The 18,446-nt window shown below is 47.1% G+C and overlaps 1 protein-coding gene across 1 annotated transcript; it reads right to left on the bottom strand.

Moving 5' to 3' along the window:
• LOC309521142 (phosphatidylethanolamine-binding protein 1-like) lies at positions 1-18,446 on the bottom strand. Its single transcript, XM_082203520.1, has 4 exons — positions 18,217-18,446; positions 6,628-6,737; positions 5,797-5,897; positions 1-452 (listed from the first exon to the last, which is right to left on the bottom strand). Exons 1-4 carry the CDS (start codon positions 18,349-18,351, stop codon positions 235-237), a joined length of 564 nt encoding a protein of 187 aa, XP_082059646.1. The 5' UTR covers positions 18,352-18,446; the 3' UTR covers positions 1-234.

Below are 18,446 nucleotides of genomic sequence, written 5' to 3'. Positions count from 1 at the left end.
TATTTTGATTGCTTTTATTATAGAGCACCTGAAAAGGCTTGCCAAGTTTAGGGGAAACTGCCACAAATCTCCCTGTGCTCAGTGGGTTGCATTCTACTCAAGAGTAGGCCCACTGAAGTCAATAGACTAGAGTCACACCCACTGTTTTCAGCAAGAGTGTTCCAAGTAAGGCTTAACGTTGGATACCACCCTCTCTCTTTTTTTATTCAGTTGCAATGGGATTCACATGGCAGGCTATTTGACGCCAAGCCGCTCATAGATCTTTGGCACATGGCTGTCCCACTCGGCCTGGTAGCACATGCCTGCCACAGGCGCACCCAATCCGTACTTCTTGCGGAAGGACGAGGCTCGGAACTTCTCGCGCTTGGCAGCGGTAAGTTTGTTCAGGATGGGCTCATCGCAGGTCAGTCGCTGTGGCTGCTCGTAGACCAGCCACACATAGCGGTGAAGTCCTACAATGGGCAAGGATATAATGCAAAGATTTTGGTACGACTGTCAAAACTCTGTTGTTTTTTCTCAATACAGAAAAGCAACCCTTTCTGACTTCTTTTTTTTAAAGAAATGAGTATGAAAATGTTCAGCTTATTTACATTAACCTCCTTCTCAACTGGCTTTATGAACATTGCCCTCATTCTTAAATGGCTTCATGCACATTGCCCTCATTCTCAACTGGCTTCTTGCCCACTGCCCTCATTCTTAACTGGCTCCATTTGCTCCTAGGTAGCAACATTGGTTAGCCAAATACTATTGACTACACACAGTACAGAGATCTGAGTCTGTTCGCTTCTGGAATGGCTGGGATTGCCCATTTGAGTACTTCCAGGGGGGGTGGGGGTGGAAATGACAGCCAAGAGAGGAGAGGGAGAGAATAGAATAGAATGGAAGCAGCAGGAGATGGGGAAGAGATCTATTCTTTTTCCTGTCAAAAAAGGCAGGGAAAAGAATAGCTTGGGATGGGATGGAGCAGAAAAGCATCCAGAGAGGAACAAGGTAAGTAGTTACTTCCTTTTAGGTTCCTCCACTTCATATTGCAGACTCCCATAGTTCCTCTTTGTTTTAACAATTCTAACACAGTAATAATCAAGAGATTGTTGAAATGCCATCTCCTGTACAGTATAAGAAGGTGTTGTAGAACTAGAAAACGGCAACTAGAAAGAGGCAAGTGTCCCAAAAGAAGTCCACCTTCCCTTAGGGAAGCCACTTACGCATTGGCCAAAGTGGACACAGATCTACAGCTGTGATACCTGCATTGCAGGGGGTTGGACTAGATGACCCTTTGGGTACCATCCAACTGCACAATTTTATGATTCTATGAAATTTCACATATGTAATTTGTATGTAAGCAAATAATTGCTATAAATGCATTTTCATCACGCAGTGGTATGCAAGACTCTGACCAGGTAACCTACTGTGCTGTCCAGGAACTAACTTTTGACTGGGTAGTGCTGCTTAGTGGTTAGAGCTCTAGAGTGCTAGACCTGGGAGAGACCAGGGTTCAAATCCCCACTCAGCCATGAAGCCCACTGGGTGACTTGGGGCCAACCACTGCCTCTCTCAGGCTAACCCACCTCACAGGGTTCTTGTGGGGGTTGGGATGGGGAGTTGTAATCCAAAAAAGATCTGGAGGGCACCGGGTTGGCAGGAGCTGGTTAATGGATCAGCCCAGCAAGTCAGTTCTGCTGGTGCAGCAGCCAGAAATAAATCCAGAAGGGTGTGTCACAAGAAGGCAAGACCTTGCCTCTCCCACACTGACTTAAGCCCTCTCAATGTACCTTTAAAGCTCTGCTATGGGTGTGGATTTTTTGTTACCTGGCTCCCTAGGCTGTGCGTTGACGCACAAGTTAATCCTTTGCACAAAAGGGGCATTCAATCTGCAAGGAAAGTCAAGTCAAGGCACTTTCCATCTCAGGGCCTGGCAGCCTTATCCGCAGGCATTTGCAGAGTTCACGGTCCTTTACTCACAGGGTGCGACAGAAAAGTTTGTTTTGCTGGGCAGGTTGGGTACCCAAGTACCGGTATTTTCTTTTTCTTTTTCCCTGCCAGCAAATGGTTAATGAATGGCAGCTTCTGATTGGCCGGGGTTCCAGAAGAGGGAATTGAAAAGGGGCAGGGGGGGCTGTGGTCTAACAGGTGGCGCTGTGGTCTAAACTACAGAGCCTAGGGCTTGCCGATCAGAAGGTCAGAGGTTCGAATCCCCGCGACGGGGTGAGCTCCCATTGCTCGGTCCCTGCTCCTGCCACCCTAGCAGTTCGAAAGCACCTCAAAGTGCAAGTAGATAAATAGGTACCGCTCCGGCGGGAAAGTAAACGGCGTTTCCATGTGCTGCTCTGGTTCGCCAGAAGCAGCTTAGTCATGCTGGCCACATGACCCGGAAGCTGTACACCAGCTCTGTCAGACAGTAAAGCGAGATGAGCGCCGCAACCCCAGAGTCATCCACCACTGGACCTAACGGTCAGGGGTCCCTTTACCTTTACCTTTAGGCTAGGATTGAGGTTGGGAGAATAGATTGGGAGATAGGGAGTGAGAGGAGAGAGAGTTGGTTCTGGCTAGAAACATCCACTCTGCGGAATATATCAAAAGCTACAGAAAGGAGTCTCTGAGCTTAGTGTGAAGGACAGTGTGTGGTGTCCTGAGAGAGTAATAGGCCAGGAATTAACTGGGAGGCTGAGGCTGAGCCAGGAGAAGTAGAAACTGGAAAGATACAGTCTACTTGGGTCTCATTCCAGTCAGGAGGGGAGTGATTCTGCTACAAAGAGAAGACTCCCAAACCAGTTAAGATGGGTGTGGCGATCCCTTGAGTCTGTTACTTTAAGAGTACCTCAGGAGTAGGGTTGTCAAAGGGGTGTGTAACTGACAGGAAGTACCACCTTGTTTAAGAAGCAAAGTATTAAGCGGCAACAGCTGTGCAACACTGAAGTGAAATAACATAATCTGAAGTATCCTATGTTGTACCCACTTGTGTCACAAACTTCCTTTGCTAAATAAAATCTTTATTGTTTATTTGATCAAATCCTGCCTCCAAATTATTAAGTTTTCCCTCACACAAATCCCCCACAAGATAATCTGGGGTGGTTTGTGGGAATTTGTGGAACTGGTGTCCTGTGAGGTGGGTACACTATATTTAAGTGAGGGCGGGCCCAACAGCGCCAGGGGGAAAGGTGTCGTTGTGCCGTACCATACAGGGCAGCTCAGAATCCAAATGAGTCCTGTACTGAAAATTTATCCAGTTTTTTTTATAAAAAAACCCAATTCTTCCACTCTTGTGGACATCTAATGGTGATGGATGCTGGAAGAATTGAGATAGATAAAAGGAAGGACTTCTTCATGCATTGCATAGTTAAACTGCGGAACTCACTGCCACAAGAGGCAACAATGGGCACCAACCAAGAAGTTTTTAAAAGAGCAGTACATGTGAAAAGGATCTAGGAGTCTTGGTTGACCACAAACTTGACATGAGCCAACAGTGTGACACAGCAGCTAAAAAAGCCAATGCAATTCTGGGCTGCATCAATAGGAGTATAGCATCTAGATCAAGGGAAGTAATAGTGCCACTGTATTCTGCTCTGGTCAGACCTCACCTGGAGTACTGTGTCCAGTTCTGGGCACCACAGTTCAAGAAGGACACTGACAAACTGGAACGTGTCCAGAGGAGGGCAACCAAAATGGTCAAAGGCCTGGAAACGATGCCTTATGAGGAACGGCTAAGGGAGCTGGGCATGTTTAGCCTGGAGAAGAGGAGGTTAAGGGGTGATATGATAGCCATGTTCAAATATATAAAAGGATGTCACATAGAGGAGGGAGAAAGGTTGTTTTCTGCTGCTCCAGAGAAGCGGACACGGAGCAATGGATCCAAACTACAAGAAAGAAGATTCCACCTAAACATTAGGAAGAACTTCCTGACAGTAAGAGCTGTTCGACAGTGGAATTTGCTGCCAAGGAGTGTGGTGGAGTCTCCTACTTTGGAGGTCTTTAAGCAGAGGCTTCACAACCCTATGTCAGGAGTGCTCTGATGGTGTTTCCTGCTTGGCAGGGGGTTGGACTCGATGGCCCTTGTGGTCTCTTCCAATTCTAGGATTCTAGGATTGGACAAATTCATGGAGGAGAGGGCTTTTGAAGGCTACCAGCCACGATGGAGCTGCTGTGCCAACACCATTGGAAGCGGCAGTGCTTCTCAATACCAATTCCTGGAAACCACAAGAGGCGAGAGGACTCTTTTTCTTGCACCATGCTTGAAGGTTTCCCATGACGGCACCTGGTTGGCCCCTGTGAGAACAGGATGCTGGACTAGATGGGCCATTGGCCTGATCCAGCAGCCTCTTCTCACATTCTTAGGTTCTTAAGGGCTGTGTTGCAGATTAAACTGATAGGAATGTATGGGAGCTGCCTGATCCCAACTCAGATTACCGGTCCAACGAGCTGAAGCACTATTTCATGCAGGCCACAGGTAAACTGTGGAACTCATTGCCACAAGCGGCAGTGATGGTCCCCAACTTGAGCTGCCTTGAAAGTGCCTTCCCAGGGAGAGGCAGAGATGTGCCTTCTAAAAAATACCCAAGGCTTTAAGTTTGTTTCTTCAGAAGAAACACTCCCAGCCATTTACTCCAGTTAAAAAGGCAAGAATCTGTCAAGGAGGAAAGAAATGTCTCACCTCTCCATGCACATCAAATCATGTTTGAACGGCACTTGGCATCTAGTCCAATCAAACATCACACTGCTAATCTCTCAAAAGGTAAAGCAATCAACCCATCTAAAAGCAAATAACGTGCTCTGTATTTGATTTCTGGGTTCCTGGCGCAGGGCGAAGTCCCTACTTGTCTTGGAACAAACCAGCCAGCCCTTTGCCCAGTCTCTTAGGCAAGGCAATCAGCACCTTCCAAACTCTCAAAGCTTAAGGTAGAGAATCCACACAGGTTTCCAAGCTGGTGCCCTCCCACCCAAGATGATTTTGGAAGTCACTTCCCCTCAGTCTCAGCAGGGGGGAAGCCTTTCTGTATGGGAGGTGTGTATGCATCAGATCAGGAGAAACACTGGATCAAAACTCCGCTGAATCGCTACCCTGCTGCATTTGTCAGCAAAATGGTAAAGTTTCTCCCCAGATTTGTCATATAGGGAAAATGCCAAAGATACGACTTTTTAAACTTTCAGTCAGTAGGAACAATTTTACCACAGTGTCTTGAAGGGCTGTTGAAGCAACGTATCACCTTGTTCTTGTCTGTTCTGTGCTGCTTGTGCTGTAGCAGGTGCTTGCTTTGAAAATGCAAGACTTTCAAGTTCTTCTGCCTCTCTGCCTCAGGCCTGCACACTCACTCCTGTCAAATCAGTCTAAAGAAGTCCAGAAGGCCACATCTGGCCCCAAGGCTGATGTTCTCACCCTAGTGCCAAGGTTAGAGTTGGGGAACCTTTGGCCCGCAGGCCAAATTTGGCCCACCAGGGGTTCAAATTTGGCCCATGGGGCTGCTTCCCCAAATCTACAGCCACCTGCCTTGGACTTGGGATTTGAAGTGTGCTAGGGGTAGAGATAATACACAATCAGAGAGCCTTAAAGCAGCCTCTGGCTCTACTGTCAATCAGCTGATGAGTGGTAATGCCACAACCATGAGTACTTTAAAGCATTATGCGGGGTTCTTTGCAAGCCCAGCAAGTCCCAACTCTGGGACTTCAAAGCACCCAACTGTCTGTGACATCAGGTGTGTGACACCCTTGCCCACCTGTCAAATTTGGCCCACAAAGCTAGAATCTCATAAAGGTCTGGCCTGCAGAGCAAGTTTGCCCACCCCTCTACAATGGTTTGCCTACCTGTTCCCTTGGCAGGCGCAGATCCAATATAATCCGACAAAATGCACCCGCTGCCAATGTTGTTGCCTTGCATGTTGGTCACCAGGAAATGATGCCACTCTCTACAGGAGGAAAAAGAGCAGGGAAGGAACATTCAGAATTCAACATCCAAACCAAGTGTTCCACATTAATCCTCCATGGTTTCCCTATTTGGTAAAATCTACCACCTAAGGGACGCGGGTGGCGCTGTGGGTTAAACCACTGAGCCTAGGACTTGCCGATCAGAAGGTCGGCGGTTCGAATCCCCGCGGCGGGGTTAGCTCCCGTTGCTCGGTCCCTGCTCCTGCCAACCTAGCAGTTTGAAAGCACGTCAAAGTGCAAGTAGATAAATAGGTACCGCTCCAGCATTTCCGTGCGCTGCTGTGGTTCGCCAGAAGCAGCTTAGTCATGCTGGCCACATGACCGGGAAGCTGTACGCCGACTCCCTCGGCCAGAAAAGTGAGATGAGCGCCGCAACCCCAGAGTCGGTCACGACTGGACCTAATGGTCAGGGGTCCCTTTACCTTTACCTTTAACTCAGCAGTGCACCATGTGCTTTTCAGCTGAAAAGCAATGTACAAGTGCTCTAAATAACTCAAAGATGATAAGAACAGAGGAAGCTGCCAAACACCAAAGTCAGACCAATTGATCCATCTAGCTCAGTATTGCCCCACCATTGAGCTATGGTCCTTCCCTGTGTGGCTGCACAGTTATTCCACCCTCCCTGGATGATGGCCATTGAAAACATGCATATTTCTCTAAAGACAGGAGTAGGCCAAAGGGAGAGAATGTCCCTTTTGTGGTCTCTCTCACCTGAGTTTTGGATCCGCCCTGCTGGGAACATCCAGGTCTGTGAGAATCAAGGTGTAGAGTTTTTGTGGGTCGCAGCCCTCCCAGTCAATGGATGTGGGACAGTTCTGGACCTGTTCAATTTTAAGGGAAATTGGAAATCAGTGCACATCTCTGGGAATAGGTATTGCACGATAACAAGGCCTCACTCCTGTTAGCAATCGCGCTGCAGCATTCTGAGCTAACTGCAGCTGATTGGCACTGGAAGCCTGTCTCCAAAGGAGATTGCTGCAACCTCTGATCAGCTGATTGGCACTGACAAAAGTTGGACAAAGTTAGGGATCTGACCCACTGGCAGCATCCAGTCCCCCAACCCTGTGCTTAAAGGGAGACCCCCAAGTTAGAAAGAAGCAGAAAGACAAAATGTGGAAGAGGCTGATATGAATCAAAAAGGTTCTGCTTTGCTTAGCTGGCAAGAAGGACCTGCAAGCAAGGACTCAAGTTGGTAACACAATCCAGATGGCTGCGTCAAGTGGTCCAAGCCACAGGGAGCAGGGAAGGGGGAAGAAACTGTCCAGAGTCAATGCCGGAGGGATGTTCTTCCCATACTCAAAACAAAGCGGTAATTGGAAGCAGTCACGCAAGTGAGGCTTGCTTACGACTCTCTACAGAAGGAGTTTCATTTCATTCGCCTTTCCCTCCACCTGGTTTATGAGTCTTACTGGATCAAATCCACCCAGCGTCCTGTTTTCCACAGCAAGAAGCCAACTGCTTCTAGGAAACTTGCAAGGACAATTAGAAAAAGGACTATGGAAGAAGAGGAGGAGGAAGAAGAAGAAGAGGAGGAGGAGTTTGGATTTGATATCCCGCCTTTCACTCCTCTTAAGGAGTCTCAAAGCGGCTAACATTCTCCTTTCCCTTCCTTCCCCACAACAAACACTCTGTGAGGTGAGTGGGGCTGAGAGACTCCAGAGAAGTGTGACTAGCCCAAGGTCCCCCAGCAGCTGCATGTGGAGGAGCGGGGAAGCGAACCCGATTCACCAGATTACAAGTCTACCGCTCTTAACCACTACACCACACTGGCTCTATGAAAGACCACTCCAATATATGACTGCAGCAGCGAAGCTGCTATATGCACAAAGATGGAAAGATACAGCCCTATCCATTTCAACTCCCATCAGCTCCACCAAGCACAGACTCTTTGGACTACAACTCCCATCATAGCTGGCTTTTCATTAGGGCTGCCATGTGTCTGGATTTCCCCGGACATTACCAGGATTTAAAGGTGGAATTGGGACACCTTGTTGGCCACTGTAAGAACAGGGTGCTGGATTAGATGTGCCACTGGCCTGATCCAGAAGGGCCCTTCTTATATTCCAATGTTTTTTGGAGTGTTGATTATCGCCCCAAGGAAGGAATTTCTTGTTTCCAAACTGCATCAGGTAACAACAAAATATTTTGAACATGTTCAGAACTTTTTATCCCCACTTTATTTCAGCTGAATAAAGGACCATTGGTGGGGTTGTTGTTTTTTAAAAAGAAGAACATTTTAAATAAAAATGTTTTGTTTACCAAAAAGGAAAAGAGATTTACAAATGAGCCAGCATGTAGAAATGAAGCATAGTGGAAAGTTAATTCAGAACATCTGATGTATTTTTGTGTTTCAGAAGAATAAAAGATTTTAATAAAACACAACAGCTCCAAATGGCACAAAATAAAGAAAATATTTTACCCTGCAGCTAGGAAAGGGGGGGGTGGAGAAGAATGTTGATGCTGATATATATATATATATATATATATATATATATATATATATATATATATATATATATATGCTTTCGTAGATTTTCACGGGTACAGGAATGCAGGTTTTGGTATCTTCGGGTGTCTTCCCGTGTAAGAGTAGGGGTGTCTGGGCGACGTTTCGACGAGGTCTCACTCGTCATCTTCAGGCTGGTGCTTTCGGCTTCTTGTTACTGGAACAGAGCTTGTTCCAGTAACAAGAAGCCGAAAGCACCAGCCTGAAGATGACGAGTGAGACCTCGTCGAAACGTCGCCCAGACACCCCTACTCTTACACGGGAAGACACCCGAAGATACCAAAACCTGCATATATATATATATATATATATATATATATATATATATAATGACACTCAGATACAAAAAAAGAGAGAAAGAAAAGGAACAGCCAAAGTTAAGCACACTCAAACTTGTTTACGGTGTAAAATAGTGCTGGGTTGATGCAGAATTTTCCATGGATGCCAAGTTTAAACAGTGGCTTGTGCTATATTGGCTTGTACCCTGAATGTTTTACTCCACCCCCATAATTCCACACTGAGGCAAATGCCTCACAGTCCCTCATTATTGGATAGCCCCCTGAGCAATTGTTCATCCCCAGCCAATCACAGGACTCAGAAGTAGCCCCTCATTTGAATGCCTGCCGGTATATAAGAGGAGTGCTGGCCGGAGGTCACCAGTATTTGCAGGTGGGGCAGTTGAGCTGGAGAGGACGAACCAGCAAGAGGCCATGGCTACCATCAAAAGGGGTAGAAAGAGCCAGCAAAGCAGAGCCCAGAAGATCCTGAACAGACGAGGGAAGCTACCTCAGAAACCCAGGAGGAATGTTTGCATTATCAGGTTCCCGAGAAGCAGCTACTTAACATCATGCCCTCTCCTGTCCTGGTATTTCAACCGGAAGATGCGGGACGACATTCTTTCCTTACAGAAGGCCAAAGCCGCCTTGAGCCCCTGCTTAGCGGATGTCCACCACAAGATGTCCCTGCGGCTGGGCAGGCAGCGGAATCAGCAGCACCCTTGTTCCTGCCCCAACTTCCTCCACACCACCCTCAGGCAAGTGGCGAGCAAGAAGCGAGCCAAGTGGGTGGCGCCAGCCGCCCCCAGGAAGCGCCAGCGTTACTCCGATGAGGAGATTTTCTACAAGTTGGCAAAGCCCTACAGATCAAAAGACCAGGGCTCACCCGCCAACCCAGGGGCAGAGAACATGGCTCCAGGAGTACCTCAGCCAACGGCGAATGAGCTCCAGGAGGTATCGAGCTAGGCGAACATCTCCCTCGCTCTTCTCAGGACAGCAAGCAGGCCTGACAGAAAACCGAAGGGAGAAGAGGGAGGCAAAATGTATACTACATAAGCCACCAGCCTGCTCAAAAGATCCAACGAAACTGAAGGGGCGTGTCACCACCCACATTCTGATCCTGTCCTGGAGCCATTTTTGCAGAACTAATAGATTTATCAATGCCTGCAGGAGGAGAAAAGAAGAAATTTGAAGAAGATAAATAACCAAGAGACACCCGTCACCTCAAAAAAGGCCCGCATCTCTGAACCTACCCCTTGAACGAATAATTATTCCTTTGCTCGCTAACAAGAAACAGACAGAAATTGGCTACCGCTTGAAGGAAAATGAAAAGGGATTTGTCATTGTATCCAAAGTATGTTTCCCAGCCCCCCTCAGGAACTTCATCTTGGAGTAATAATAAAACTGGATCTTTTGAAACGTATACATTGTGTCTTGAACTTGTTAAAAAGGTAAAGGTAAAGGGACCCCAGACCATTAGGTCCAGTCGTGACCGACTCTGGGGTTGCGGCGCTCATCTCGCTTTACTGGCCGAGGGAGCCGGCGTATAGCTTCTGGGTCATGTGGCCAGCATAACTAAGCCGCTTCTGGCGAACCAGAGCAGCGCACGGAAACGCCATATACCTTCCCGCCGGAGCAGTACCTATTTAGCTACTTGCACTTTGATGTGCTTTAGAAAGACACATATATGCAGTCATTACTTATGATGATTCAATTAGCCTTCATTCAATTATCATGGGTGGTATATGATATAAAGCAGCACCAATGAAAATACATTGTTGTTTTTTTTAAAGATAAAGCCTAAGCAGAGAAGAACAATCTCAAGAACTCAAAAAGTGGTACACCCTGAGCATTTTTTGTTTCCATCTTCATTTATGGCTTCAGGCCAGTGGGATAAACTCTAGGCAAGACTCTCTAACCCAGAAATGTTCAGGTAATATTTTTTGGGGGGGGGAGGGGAGATCCTTATAAGGAAAGGTTAAAACATTTGTGTCTTTTGAAATTGAGGGGGAAATGCCAGGAAAGACTGATTGGGTGACATGATGGAGGCATAAAATATTATGCTTGGGAGAGGCATTATGACTCCCAATTGTTCAACCATAGCAACAGCAAAACAACCCCCCCAGTGGAGACTTATTTGGTGAATGAGGCACTGGGCACTAGGGAGCAACCCTGGCTTTCAGCTTCCTTTGTTTACATGTGAATCACCATGAGTCCACTTAAAACAAACATGGCTTCCCTCAAAGAATTCTGGGAGTTGCAGTTTGTTAAGGGTGCTGAGAGATGTTAGGAGACCCCTTGTATCCCCTGTGAGAACTACAATTCCCAGAGTTCCCTGTGAGGAACGACTGATTGTTAAACACTCTGCGAGTTGTGTGGTTTGATTGTGGCCTTGGGTCTCAGCGCCGCCCTGCAAGAACGTTAGAAGAGGCTGCCGGATCAAGCCAATGGCCTATCAAGTCCAGCAACCTGTTGCCTTCTCCTTATTGTGGAACTCAGCAGGGAAGAGGATGGGGACCAAGCTAGAATTAATTGGGACTGCCTGTAATTCGTTCTGGCTCCCCCTACTGTTTGGCTCCCAGACGTCTGCCCTACCAGTCCCCAATGGGCACCAGTCAGGACTGCTGGAGAGTCCTTCTTGCCCCGCCTTGTCTTCTCCTTTCCCACAATGGCCAGTAAGCAAAGAATAGGGGTTGGGGGGGGGAACTCTGCAAAGGACTCCCTCAAAACCAGGCCCAGCCCTAAACGGTAGCCGCTGGGTCTTAGTGAGCAGAAGTGATCTTGGACTCTTACACCCACCTAAGGGGAGTCCTTCTGAATCAGGATGATGGCCTATTTTAGCCCAGCCCAGCAGCAGCAGCAGCTCCCTCCCGCCTTGCGGTTCCCAGCAATTGGTATTCACAGGTGTACTGTCTCCGACAGTGGAGGGAGAACATAGCCATCATGTCTAGTGGTCACTCATAGCCTTTTCTTCCTTATTCCCCACCCAACCCAATTGCTCCTCAGCATTCCACAAGGCAACCCATGTGTTCCAAAAGATCCAGATTTATTAGTATTTCAAGAATTCCTGGGGTGAGGAGGGAGCACCCTGGACAACAACAATCCTTTTGTTCTCATAGCAGTGGGAGCCGATTTCTGTTTGCCTCTTGCTAGCAAGGGAGAGAGGCGGATATCCTTTCCATGTTCTTCGCTGACTATGCCAGGGCTCAAAAAAAACTTTCCCGATGCCCCCCACTGAGGCAGAGATAAACAGCCTAAAAAATAAATTAATTAAAAATCAGGATTGGAATATGGGTGCAGGTGGTCTCCTTTAAGTTCTTGGATCTTTCAACACAGGGTTCTTACTTTTTAAAATTATGGTTATTATTCCCTTCTTCCTCTCTTCTCCTCTGGATCATTGCCCAGGCCTGTTTGCTGTTCCGAGAAGGAGGAGAGGGGTGTCTGTCTCTAGCTTATGGTCTCTTGAAGTCTGCTCTCCGCAGACTGGGCTATCCCCGCAGCTGAGCTCTCCACGTCCTTGTCACCGCTCTCCTCCTCTCCCAATTCTTCCGCTTTGGAGGGTTTCGCCAAGCGGTAGAAAATCTCCTCATCCGAGTAACGCCGCCGCTTCTTGGGGAGGGAAGAGGCCACCCACTTGGCGCGCTTCTTGCTCGCTATCTCCCTCAGGGCAGCCTGCAGGAAGTCAGGGCAGCGACGAGGGCCTGGTGGGCACTTCTTGGGCGCGCGGCTCCGAAGGACCATCGGCCGGCTGGAGCGCAGGGAGTATCTGGCCCCATGAGAAGGGTTGCTGCTGCCCCGCATCCACCTATTGAAGCACCAGGACATCAAGGGACACTTCATCCGGTAGCCTCGCCTCGGGAACCGGACAATGCAGGTGTTCCTCCTGGGCTTGGGCAGAACTCTCCTTCTCCTGGCCGGTGTCTTCTGTGGCCTACTAGGCCGGCGGCTCCACCCCCGCCCCCGCCTCCGCTCTCGGCTCCGCCTCCATTCGTAGCTCCTCCTCCTCCTTTCCAGGCCACGCCTCCTCAGCCAGCTCCTCCTCCTGTTCCTCAGGGAGTAGGACATCCTGTACGTTTTAAGAGCCGCCATGTCTTCCTTCCCTGCTCTTGCTTGGCTTTCTGCACATTGCAAATGCTGGTGACCTCATGCAAACAGTGCTCTTATATACCAGCAAGCATTCAAATGAGGGGCCAGCTCTGAGCCCTGTGATTGGCCAGGGGGGGACAATAGCCCAGGGGGCTACCCAATAATGGCAGACTGTGAAACATTTGCTATTGTATGCAATGATAGGGATCGGTGGTGCAGTGGGAGTTTCTTTTGAAGTGCAGGAGGTTCAGTAGGAAAGGCCCCCATTGGCTACCATATTTTTCGCTCTATAAGATGCACTATTCCCCTCCTAAAAAGTAAGGCGAAATGTGTGTGTGTCTTATGGAGCGAATGCAGGCTCCATGGCTTCAGCGAAAGCAACGCGAAGCTAAACGACTAAACAACAACATATAACATGAAGTCAGTAAATTACAAATCTACTTTCCAAAGTCTCTCCCGTGTGCTCATCTCGATGATGTGCCCTGGCCATAAAGATCGGTGCGCACCGATCCCTCTTGCTCTCCAGGCTTCGCTTTGCTGGAGAGGCGCTGCGCAGCTTTCCCTCTCTGCGCAGCGCCCCTTCAGTGAAACGGGAGGAGAAATGGAAGGGGCTCCGCTTCTCCTGCCGCTTCGCTGAAGGGGCGCTGCGCAGAGAGGGAGAGATTTATTTTTTTCTTGTTCTCCTCCTCTAAAACTAGGTGTGTCTTATGGTCGGGTGCGTCTTATAGAGCGAAAAATACGGTACTTCTTCACACAGCACATCATTAAACTATGAAACTGTCCCACAGGAGGTGCTGGTGGTTGCAACCAGCTTAGTGGTTTTGAAAAAGAATTGGACAAGATGGCGGAGGAAAAGGCTATTATTGATGGACAACAGCTATGCTCAGTGTTAGAAACTCAGATAGATAAGCTAGGCGCCGGATGGCTCCTTAGACCAAGGTTGCAGTTGCCAAAAAAGGAATGCCTAGTTGCCATTTGGGGGCAAGAGAGCTCTGTAGTCTTATTTTTCCATGGATGGACTGACTGAGATTGATTCAGTTAAACATCCAACTAGTTCAGATGACAGCCTTGAGCTTGGTTAAGAATTTTTAGAACTTAGAAAAGTCACTTGTTCCAGGGACAGTCCACGTATACATTGACCTATCCCATGGGTAGGCAAACTAAGGCCCGGGGGTCAGATCCGGCCCAATCACCATCTAAATCCAGCCCGTGGACAGTCCGGGAATCAGCATGTTTTTACATGAGTAGAATGTGTCCTTTTATTTAAAATGTCTCTCTGAATTATTTGTGGGGCATAGGAATTCGTTCATCCCCCCCAAAAAAATATAGTCTGGCCCCCCACAAGCTCTGAGGGACAGTGGACTGGTCCCCTGCTGAAAAAGTTAGCTGACCTATCCCATCCTCTTTATCTTAATGGTGACCTGGACCATTCATAACATAAGAATATTCTTCACAACTGCGAGCAGGGCAACGGGGTGGAGACAAGCTACAACATGTAACTATAATGTTGTTGTTCACCGCTCCTGCTCAGGCTGCGCAGAAAAAACATTTCGGTTCCTGAAATTCATTCTGATTGTGTAGATAAAATACCATGGATTTGCAAGTTTCTCAAATGCACCTTGTTGGCTACTTGTGAGAACTAGACGCTGGACTAGATGGGCCACAGGCCTGATCCAACTGGTTTTTCTTATATTCTGATGTTCACTGGGCCCCACGAGGAGAGTCTTAAAATGCAGACAACTGTGTGTGTGGTGTGTGTGTGTGTGTGTGTGTGCGAGAGAGAGAGAGAGAGAGAGAGAGAGAGAGAGAGAGAGAGAGAGTTGGATATATAGATTATGTTCCATTTGGAATGCACAAATCTGTCAATTGCAGTTTCTCTCCATTTCCAATCTTCCAGTTCTCCACACATCTAGTTCAGTTTGCAATTTTTTTCTTTAGATAAAATCAGTCCTCACAAAAATGTATCAGCATTTTATTCCTAATGCCCTCATTTTTCTGTGCAGTTTTGACTAAGATACATTTTTTTATACAAAGCAATCTGTATGTTGTTTTCACAAGCACATTCCTTTTAAGACACACTTTCCCTCTTTGCATAAGCATGTTTGGGTCACATTTCTTGGCTGGAGAACAGCGCCGGAAAGTTTGGAGAAGTATGAATGTTGACGGACGGCTGTGTTGAAATTTGTAAATGGTTTCAGAAAGTGCAAATTATGTAGGTAGGTTCATGTAAATGGAATCCTATTTCTCCCAGATATTTATACACACAGAGAGAAGAGACTCTGAATACTTTTAAATACTTGTTTTTAGGGTTGCCACTCTGGACACAAAAATGGTTGAACTTTTTTTTTAGGGGGTGCAAAGTTGTTCAGCTTTTTTTAAGTTTTGCCCAAAGTTGTTCAGCTTTTTTGCCAGCTATGTCAGGAAATTCCAGATGTATGGCAACCCTACATGTTTTTAAAAAGATCGTTTTAATGTTTTACTTTAGATTTTGTAAACTGCTTTGAGGTTTTCTTTAACAAGAAGTAGCACGTGCATTTTGTTAGAGAAAGCAAGCTGGGAGTGGGGCAGTGGGCTTTTGACCGGAAGGACAATGAGCTCAAACCAATTCTGGAACTCCAAGACACATTTCTGGGCTCCCAATTATTCTGTTCTGAATGCTAGCAAGGAAGGTAGGTATAGCAATTTTGAATGTGCCAACATGTAAAATCTCCCTGCATGTAGAAAGCAAGCAGAATGGGGAGAGTGAGAGAAAAGAAAGGAAAGCAAAGAGAGGAAAAGATGACTATAAGACTGTGGATGTTCTGTGGCAGAGATGGCGTTGTATACCGGCAAATTTAGGCTGCACTATTAAAATGGATTTGGCAATCATGCACAACAAACTCGCTAACACACACACGAAAACCCCACCCCAGACTTTTTGAGGTAAGAAAACTGATATGGAAGTACAGTGGTACCTCAGGTTACATATGCTTCAGGTTACATATGCTTCAGGTTACAGACTCCGCTAACCCAGAAATAGTGCTTCAGGTTAAGAACTTTGCTTCAGGATGATAGAACAGAAATCGTGCTCCAGCGGCACAGCAGCAGCAGGAGGCCCCATTAGCTAAAGTGGTGCTTCAGGTTAAGAACAGTTTCAGGTTAAGTACAGACCTCCGGAACGAATTAAGTACTTCACCCGAGGTACCACTGTATGCAGGCAAGTGTAAGATAGCAATGGCTTGGAGTGATTTCATGGAACCTCTGGGCAAACAAATCAGAAGGGTGGATGTACCCATACTTTGTGGACTGTGAGACCCCTTCACCCATGCTGTGTTCTCCTCCAGCTATTGCTACCCCACACTTCCTTCTCCCAACATCTGGAGTTTCTCTTTGCTTTGAAAATCCAAATCAGTGGCGTAGCATGGGTTGTCAGCACCCGGGGCAAGGCAAGTAATTTGCGCCCCCTAACCCGTGGATTTGCGCCCCCTAACCCTAACCCCAGATGTTGCGGCCGGTGCGGCCGGCCCCCCCTGCACCCCCCACGCTATGCCACTGATCCAAATAGAGGAGCCTCCTTGATTGCACAGGGAATCTCTGGATCTAAGGAGGAGAAATTGTGGGACCCTTGGAGGAGGACACTGCATGGGCGAGGAGGAATGAAAGGAGGCAGGAGGGGTTCGCAATCCAGCCCCTTTGTGGGAAACAAAACACAAGACGTCTGGATGGATGCTCAATCAACCAGTTGTCTAGAAGAGCCCAGAGAGATACCGTGAGGGGGGAAACTATTTGATCCCCTGCTAAATTTGCCTGGTGGCCACCTACAAGAAACGCCTGACCTCTGTAACTGTCAACAAGGGTTTTGCCACCAAGTACTAAGTCATGTTTTGCAAAGGGATCAAATACTTATTTCACTCATTATAATGCACATCAATCTCTGCCTTTTTGTCTTCTGGGTTTCTGGGGGGTTTTCCTGTTGTTATTCTGTCTCTCACAGCTACAATAAACCTACCATTAAAATTATGGACTGGTCATTTCTTCGTCAGAGGGCAAACGGGCAAATTTAGCAGGGGATCAAATACGTTTTTCCCTCACTATAGATGGCTACGTGGGACAATAAACAAAAAGGAAAAGGAGGGAGGGAGGGAGGGCATATGAGAAAGAGAGAGAGAAATGGAGGAAGGAAGGAAAGAATAGTTTAGAACAGGGTGGATTTGATTTAAATCAAATCAATTTAAATCACGATTTAAATCACTAGTCAGTAAGACTCATTCTTGCTGGTATAATCTTAATATTTACAACCAGATGAAGGTTTCATTTTTGGAATAAAAAATTTTCAGAGTAGTTTTTACAGTTATATCAAAAAATTACTGATTTGGTTATACTATTAGAAATACATATTTCTATACATACATAACCAAATTACTGATTTGGTTATACTATTAGAAATACATTGACAGATAATTATGAAATTATTGTGAGGTTTAATAAGTTAACTGTTTATATTTGGACAACTTTTCTGCTGTGCTTTATTGGAAGGAGAAAAATAATCATTTCCTTATTAACAATTTATTTAACTAAAACAATAACATTGTAGCATATGTATCCATGTTTGTTAACAGATGTGGTTAAACGATTTAAAAAACAACAACAAACCCTTAGACTGAGTTTTAGCATACATGAAAAACTTAAAACAAATCCTTATTTTCTGATGGAGTATAATGTAATTTAAATAGAAAACAACAGTGGTACCTCGGGTTAAGTACTTAATTCGTTCCGGAGGTCCATTCTTAACCTGAAACTGTTCTTAACCTGAAGGACCACTTTAGCTAATGGGGCCTCCTGCTGCTGCCGTGCTGCCGGAGCCCGATTTCTGTTCTCATCCTGAAGCAAAGTTCTTAACCCGAGGTACTATTTCTGGTTTAGCAGAGTCTGTAACCTGAAGCGTATGTAACCCGAGGTACCACTTTATCATTAGAAATATTTTTTCCTCCAAAAGCATTTTATTTAAAAAATCCAATTTAAATTTGTTTTAAAATCCGATTTTTTATTTTATTTTTTAAAAAATCATTGATTTTTATCCACCCTGGTTTAGAAGAGAGATAGAAAAGGCAGGTGAGGGAAGGAAGGTAGTGTGGTGGAGTGGTTAGAGTGTCAGACCCAGGAGTCCCCAATTCAAATCTCCACTCGGCCATGGATTCCTTGGCTGAGGTTCGTGTATTGAAGGGGGGTGATGACCCCCGGGTCCCTTCTGTGAGAAGCTCACTGGTTGGCCTTCTGGCAGGGAGAGTCTCTTCACCTGACCTACCTCGGAGGGTTGCTGTGTAGAGAGAACCACGTCCCCCACCCTGAGCTCCTTTGGACGTGGACGCCACAAAGAAAGGAAACCAACCCGGGTTTTGGTCTTGCTCCGCGGGGAGCGAAATCCCCAACGCCGCCTCGGAGGAGCCCTTTTACCTGGGTTGGCGTGAGCTCCTGTCCCAGCTCCCGGAGCTCCACAGCCCCATAGCAGACCCGCAGCGGGCGCGCCGGCTTCTCGTCCACCTCGGCGAGGCACAGGGCCCCGTCCCACGCGCTCAGCGACTGCGGCATCCTCGGGGCAGAGACCAGAACCGAGGCAGGGAAGCTGTGCGCACGGCCACCGGGTGTCTCCGACGGTTCTGCTGCGTCCCAGGCGCGGCTCTGGG

The sequence above is a fragment of the Podarcis vaucheri genome (genome assembly GCF_965113315.1).
Source record: "Podarcis vaucheri genome assembly, chromosome: 16".
Classification (NCBI taxonomy): Eukaryota; Metazoa; Chordata; class Lepidosauria; order Squamata; family Lacertidae; genus Podarcis; species Podarcis vaucheri.
This window is presented reverse-complemented; position numbering and strand designations above follow the sequence as displayed.